Source organism: Gossypium hirsutum, chromosome D10 (genome assembly GCF_007990345.1).
Source record: "Gossypium hirsutum isolate 1008001.06 chromosome D10, Gossypium_hirsutum_v2.1, whole genome shotgun sequence".
Lineage (NCBI taxonomy): Eukaryota > Viridiplantae > Streptophyta > Magnoliopsida > Malvales > Malvaceae > Gossypium > Gossypium hirsutum.
Genome location: NC_053446.1, coordinates 16981162 through 16988532, shown reverse-complemented (window position 1 = coordinate 16988532; position 7371 = coordinate 16981162). Strand labels below are relative to the sequence as shown.

The window sequence follows — 7371 nt, the reverse complement described above, 5'->3', positions numbered from 1 at the left end:
TGTGTGGTAGCTTTGACCTTTTTTCCATTAAAAATTATTTATCTTTTAATACAAAGCTCGTATAATTTTATTGTTTGTTTCTTTTGAAAATAAACTCACTAAGTGTTTTATACATATTCTAGCAAAAAAAAGTTTTTTATACATATAAAACTCATCTCCTAATTATTTTTGTACAATTGTTAATGATTTTTCAAAGTCAGAATAAGGGAATCAAAAATCGTTCTGACCTTGTTTCACTAAAATTAATATATATAATTTAATACAATTATAATGCTTACACAGTTTCTTCCATGCAAAGCTAGACTTATTGGTCTTCAATTTCTTGATCGGTTCAACATTTAACTCAATTTCTAAAATTTTCAATGAATTCTCAAAGTTGAAATAAGGATGCTGTCCAAAAAGTTATTTTAGCATAATTTCTAACATTTTAAATGAATCATATTCTTTCACATAATTTAACTTTTCAAGCCCTTATCATAATCATCAATGTTTAATACGATTAACATAATTAAATTCTTAGGTAACAAAAGAGTTCAATAAGTACTTACCTCTCTTTTAGCTAGAACTACTTCTATTCTTTTCTCTTCCTTTCTCACTCTCATCACAATCTTTCACTTTCCTTTCAACTTTATTTACTTCTAATTTCTTATCTCTTGCCTCTAATATGTTATAGAAGCTCTTCAAGACCTCTATTTCCTCTTTACTCTTGTAAAAAATTGGAAAGTTTTCTTTCTATTTATAATGGTGATAGCGTTAGAATGATGAAGCATGAAGATAATTCTTCATGTTTCCATAAAAGTATCTTTATTAAATGAATTAATAAAATTTTAAAATATAATATAAAAAATCTATTAGTATAATTTCAATTCAATGATCACAGACTTTTTCTTACTTTTCAATTTAATCCAATGGTCCATATTTTGTTAACAATCATGAGATACTTATCATAATTATCTATTTGAGTAAAGGCCATTTTGGTATTGAATCTTTGATAAATTCCATCTATATTTCATGATACACTTTTAGTGAAAATTTTGTTTAAGTCCTTCCACTTTTTCTTATAATTCAGTTAATCCTTTCATATTTTTAATTTCCACACTTTTGGCCCTACACTTTTCACATTCTTATAATTTAGTCAACACCCCAAATTTATTTCTCGCAACACACGAGTCTTTTCAATTTTCTCCAGTATCCAACTATCTTCTATACTAACACTGATGATTCCTATTTTAGTCCTTATCGATAATTCACATCTCATACTTATTTCTTAATGCCTATTTTATTTATTCTACTTTTATATGACTTAAAATCCTTGTTTCTTTAATAAACTTATCATTTATCCTTAATACCTTAATTAATATTTCTAAAATTCTAGGGTGTTACAAATAAATATAATGATGAGGGTATTTGTATTATATATATAATTAATAAAAACTTAGGTATTGTAAGATTTGAACCTAAAACACAATAAATTTTAAATATTTAACTTTACCATTTCAACTAAAGCTTCATTTGTTATTTTATATAAATTTTTACTACATATAATAAATACATAATCTTTTCACTTAAATCATGGGTATGTCATAACCTTGTCATAATTAAAAGTTTATAATAATATTTATATATGTTATATTAATATGTATAAAGTAAATAAAAATTGTCAAACTAATTTAGACAAAATTGTAATAAATACTTGTACAAGTATGGGCCCTAAAATTCAGCCCTAAAACATGTTGGGATTAACCTTTTACAAGGCCCATTTGATATGCCCAAAAGACCATGAAAATTGAAGCCCAACTTTGGATGTGATGCATGAGTGGGTGGGATAAATTTTATTAACTTAAATTCATCGAAGTTGCTCTTTTTTTAGCTCAAAAGATCAGTCGAATTACGACGAGTTTTTGGATGGGATATAGACTCTTTGGGTTGATATGCCTTTATAACGTTCAAAGATTTATCTCTTAGCTTCAAAATGCACATTGAATAACTTGATTTCGAGTTCAAGAGCTTAAGTTATGATCGTTTTAGTGAAGACTGCGTGAGCAGAATTTCTGAATGAGATTATTACAGTAAATTATGAGTTTGGGTTTTAATTCGAGTTTAAATTATACTGGGTTAGATTTTTAGGCTTAATTTTTATTATATATGAGCCCAATATTGTAATTATTATGTAATGACTCGAATTCCAGTGGTGTCAAAAAATGCGGTTTCAAAACTCTATTGTTGGTATCGCGATATCGTTGGAGCTAACTCAATTCTCTTCATTTCAACCCTACCAAGGGTATCACGACTTTCATGCTTCGATATCACAATATACCCCTCCTAAGTGATATTTTCGTCATGTTTGGGTCATTATCGACTCACTATAACACTTAATCAACTCGTTAAGTTCCCTATGACGCATTCGGCCAACTCGAGTCTCAAAAATAGCATAAAACACACAAAATCACTTATTAATGAAAAAAGCTAAAACTCGAGAAATCTATACTAAAGACGTCTAAATTGTTCGAGAATAAGCTCTTTAAGTGCAATGGGGAGTCTAATTTGACATATCAAATTGCACTATGAAAAGATAATTTGTATTAGTAGATAATCTAAACATGTCTTTAGTCTAATCTGAAACAAGAAAATTGATTGAAAGGCTAATATGTTATTTATCAAGTCCAATTGGGAAATACTTTGTCTTGAGCATCGGAGGAGATGACTCTTAGAAGATAGAGACATACACGTGATTGACTAGACTGACAGTACGTTGGTTAGGACCCAAGTAGAATATGTCTTAGATTCGTTTATGGATTTATTCACTTGTTACGTTCATAGTGTAGCATACATATTGAAAGCTAGCGTGTTGGGTATACAACTTCTACGGTATGTGGCATCATTCCACAATAGTTGAATTCATAGCCCAACTAAATGGTAAATGATATATTCTCATTTGCATTACATGATAGATTAAGGTAAATGAGGCCATGAGTCATTTGTGTTTATGATAAATGACTTGATTACTATTTGATAGTAATTTATTTTCATGAAAAAAAATGTAATGATTAACATGAGATAAAATAAGATCATATTGGGAGAACAAATTTATCCCAAAAAGATTAAGGATATCCTATGAGGGTAGGACACTTATGATAAGGTTATTGGACAAGCACTTATTAAGTAGCTTTCGTAATGGTATGTAATTAGGGAGAACTCAGCCATGATACTATAGTGAAATGATTTCGTGACTAAATAAGTTTAAAATTAAGAGGCGAAAAGCTTAAACTTAATTATAAATTATTTGAGCCCTAATTATATATGTCCAATATGTGTTTGGTTCGGTTGCTCAAGCCCACACTCGGCATAATTTGTGAAACGAGGATAACAGAGAAGGTTGTTTGATTGAAAGCAAGGACTAACTCGATTCTATCTCATACAAAGCACATGTACTATTCAGTTAAAGTTTATTGTTATAAATATCACAAACCTACTTGGTTGTGAAATTTTTTAATCTTCTGCTGTAACTGTAAAACCATTTTCTGAATCATATTTTTTTTCAACAACATAAGTACCAATAGCTTTGTCTTTGGGATCTGGTTCCTTCCTTAAAAATGTGATCGTTGAGCTAGTGAGTATCATACCAAAAATGAAAGGGGTTCAGTACCTCTTAAGTTGGAGTCCGGTATCCGATCCCTATGGCAAAAAGCTTACTACTAAGGTCTGATACCCTTGTGGCAAATTTCTTATTGCCAACATGAGTATTTGTTCCTTTTGGCCTAGGTACTATACCCAGCCTGAAAGTACTTAGAGTTTTTGTTTGAAACGAATTTTGAAGTATTTGACTTATTACTAAATATTAAAAATAACTTGAAAATAATTTATTAAAACATATCATACCAAAATTTGATTAAGGGGTTATTTGTTATATTAAAACATTGAAAAATTAAAGCTAACATATTTAAAAATTCAAAAATATATAAAAATAAAAATTGTATAATATATAAATTACATAAAATTAATATAAAAATGTAATATAAAATATAAAGAATTTGAAATTTTGAAAAATTTAAAATATAAATAAATTATAAAAATTATTAAATTCAAAAAGAGTAAATTATTTTATAATATATAAATGATATAAAACAAGAAAAATATAAATTATATAAAATATAAATAATTCAAAAAATTAAAAAAATTAAAAATTTAAAGATTTTAAAAATTTATATTACAATTTTTAAAATCATTTAGAGTTTTAAAAAATTTTAAAAAATAGCACTTCAAAAATATGTTTTTTGTTTGTAACGAATATATATTATAGAAAATTTATAAAAAATAAAAAAAAATATATTTTTCAAAAAACTTTAAAGTAATATATATTTGAAATTGAAAAAAAGAAGAAGAAAATATTAAAAAATCAAATTAAAAGTTGATCAATCAATATCGACCGACATCGGTGAACGTTAGGTCAAGCAACAATCAATGAATGATCAATATTTATTAGTTGTCAATCAATACGAATTAATGATCAACGACCATGCCAACAATCAATGACCATGCGATTGTCATATAGAATAAAGGGCAAACACATGCTACATTTTCATTAGTTGGGGTACCACTTGTGTTTTGAACATTGTTCACTTTTTGGACTAAAATCTATAATGAAAAACTAGTTTAGATGTCAAAATGAGAAAATAAATAAATAAGTAAATAAATAGATTGAAGGTCACTTTGACACATAAAATTTACTTTAAAAAAATACTTTTAAATTTTTATACTTTTCATATATTTGAAATTAAGTCTTGTTACTTTTATTTTTAAGGATTTAATTCATTCTACTTTTTTAGAGTTAAAAATGTAAGTTTAATTATTAATATTATTAAAATTTATCTATTAAATTCAAATTAATTACAATGTTTTTTTTACATAATTACTAAGTATGTATTTTTCTATTTCAATATGTCACACTAGTAGATTTAACCAAAAAATTTAACGATATTAATAATTAGATTATAACTTTTTTTTTGTAATAAAGCTGGCATTCATAGATCCAATTAAAAAGACAAAATGACAACAGTAAAGAAGACAGTCCGTCAAAGCAAAACAAGTAGCAAAACCAGACTCAAAATAAAACCCAACAGAATACCAGCAGATTTCCGAGAACATCAGCAGCTAAACACCAAAGATCGGAAAACAAAGAGCTTTGAAAACAACCTAGGAGATTCTGAGAACCTTCTCCAAACATCAAAGCCCACACCCAAATCAACCCCGACTAAACCACTCATGGCGATCCAACTTCGCTACCTCGACAACCTTTGTGGGTGCTTCTTCAACCCAAAAACAAGGTAAATGCTGATTCCGGCCAACCATCGCCAGCTCATGCGCCGCTCTATTTGCCTCTCTAGGGATGAAATTTTAAGTGACCTCTTCGAAAGCTTCTGCCAAACCACGAATATGCTGAGAGATAGGGTTGAGAACAGATCTATCAGTACTATTTTAGACTAATTTCTTAATAACAGTTAGCGAGTCGCCCTCCAAAACCACCTTCCGAAAACCCATATCCAGAGCAAAATAGAAGGCCCTTTCACAAGCTCTCGCCTCAGCCACAAACGCATCTGCAATGTCCACTAACGGGTACGTACATGTACCCATAATTAATCTCGCAGAATCCCTAGCAATCACAGCTGAAATAGAAAAATTAGTGCTACTCGTGAAAGAGGCATCAAAGTTCAGCTTTATAATTCCGGTTTTAGGAGGTCTCCACCCAACATTTCTTTTCATACCGGTAGTCAGAACTCTAGTTTTAACAAGACTTAATTCTTGAAAATAGCCCTAAATAAAACCCACTAATTCACAGAAATCGAAATTTAATCCTTCATTGACTAGTTTATTTCTTTTATACCAAAGTGCCCATAATGAAATAGCACTGAGTTTCTGAGAATTCATATTCATTGCTAGAAAAGCCCTGACAAAATTTGTTGTTCCAATAGAGGAGAAGGCATCAAAATCCATAGGGAGCTTCAAATGAAACCAAAGCTGCCGCAGAGTGCTGCAGTACCATAATAGATGATGAAAGTCCTCCGGCTCTGACATGCACAGAGGGCACACCGAGTCGGTCCGCAATCTTCACTTCACCAAATTCATGAAGTGAGGTACATAGTTCTGCAGAAGGCGCCAAAGATGAATCTTTATTTTAGTGGGGATCTGAAGATCCCAAATTGAAGTAAAAATTTTACTGTAATTCTCGGATACTGATTGCTTAGTTGTACTTGTAATCAAAGCCCTATACCCACTCTTCACTGAGTATTCCCCAGATGCGTCATGCCTCTAAACTTGCAAGTCAGAAGATCCACGTCCAGCAACGGGGATAGTGATGATACGCCTAGCCTGTTCAACACCAAAAAGTCGAAAAAAAACCTCCTTCTTCCATGTACAAGACTCTTCATTTAAAAGTGGTCCATTGGGTATCTATAGAATGAACTAACAATCGACCATTACCAGGGCTCGGTATCCAGGGGTCATTCCATATGTTCACCTTTGCCCCACTACCTATCCGCCACAGCAGGCCATCAGCAATTACATCCCTGGCACTACAAATACTCCTCCAGGTAAGTGAAGGGTAAGACCCCACTTTAGCTGAAAAAATATCAGAGAAAGGAAAATATCGGGCTTTAAGAACTCTCGACAGAAAACTATCAGGCTGAGTAAAGATTCGCCATACTTGCTTAGCTAAAAGGGCTTTGTTAAACAGATAAAGATTGCGAAAACCCATTCTACCATATGCCTTTGGTAAGCAAAGTACACTTCGCGTACTCTAGTGTATGCCTTTGGAAGTCTTATTATTTTCTCATCAGAACTTATTTAAAATTCCTTCCAGCTGATGACAAAAAGTTTTAGGTAATTCAAAACATTGCAAAACATAGACCGGAAGAGCTTGAAGGACTGACTTAATAAACACTTCTTTCCCTCCCATCGATAGATACCTAAAACTCCAGCCCACAATACGCTTCTGAAACCAGTCTGCAAAGTTGGAGAAAGCCTATCTCTTCTTCCTCCCTACCAACATTGGAAGGCCTAAATACTTATCCGGATTCGATGCCCATCTAACTCCCAAAACACCAATAATCTCGAACCGAATCTCCTCTCCCACATTCGTGCCAAAATAAATTAATGATTTTGCCAAATTAATTTTTTGCCCTGAGGCCAACTCGTACTCCTTTAAGATATTACGAATAGAACAAGCACCCCCAATCGTAGCATCACCAAAAATAATGCAATCGTCTGCAAATAGCAAGTGAGAAATCGAGAGGTTTCCCCTACCAATCGGAGCACCCATTAGCTCATTTTTAATCCTAGCCTCCCTCAACAAACAAGAAAGCCCTTCAGCATAAA

At 31.2% G+C, this 7371-nt stretch overlaps 1 protein-coding gene across 1 annotated transcript; it reads right to left on the bottom strand.

Moving 5' to 3' along the window:
- Positions 1-5980: 5980 nt before the first annotated feature.
- Positions 5981-6751, bottom strand: LOC121222040 (uncharacterized mitochondrial protein AtMg00310-like). Its single transcript, XM_041101923.1, has 2 exons — positions 6478-6751; positions 5981-6141 (listed from the first exon to the last, which is right to left on the bottom strand). The coding sequence occupies exons 1-2, from the start codon at positions 6749-6751 to the stop codon at positions 5981-5983; spliced, it is 435 nt and encodes a 144-aa protein (XP_040957857.1).
- Between the last annotated feature and the right edge of the window lie 620 nt (positions 6752-7371).

What these genes read in the sequence shown, in the direction of transcription:
- LOC121222040 (XM_041101923.1), bottom strand. Translation starts at nt 6,751, where the DNA reads ATGGGTTTTCGCAATCTTTATCTGTTTAACAAAGCCCTTTTAGCTAAG. An exon ending in CCCCTGGATACCGAGCCCTG is followed by an intron (nt 6,142 to 6,477) that starts GTAATGGTCGAT and finishes CGCCTTCTGCAG; the next exon opens with AACTATGTACCTCACTTCAT.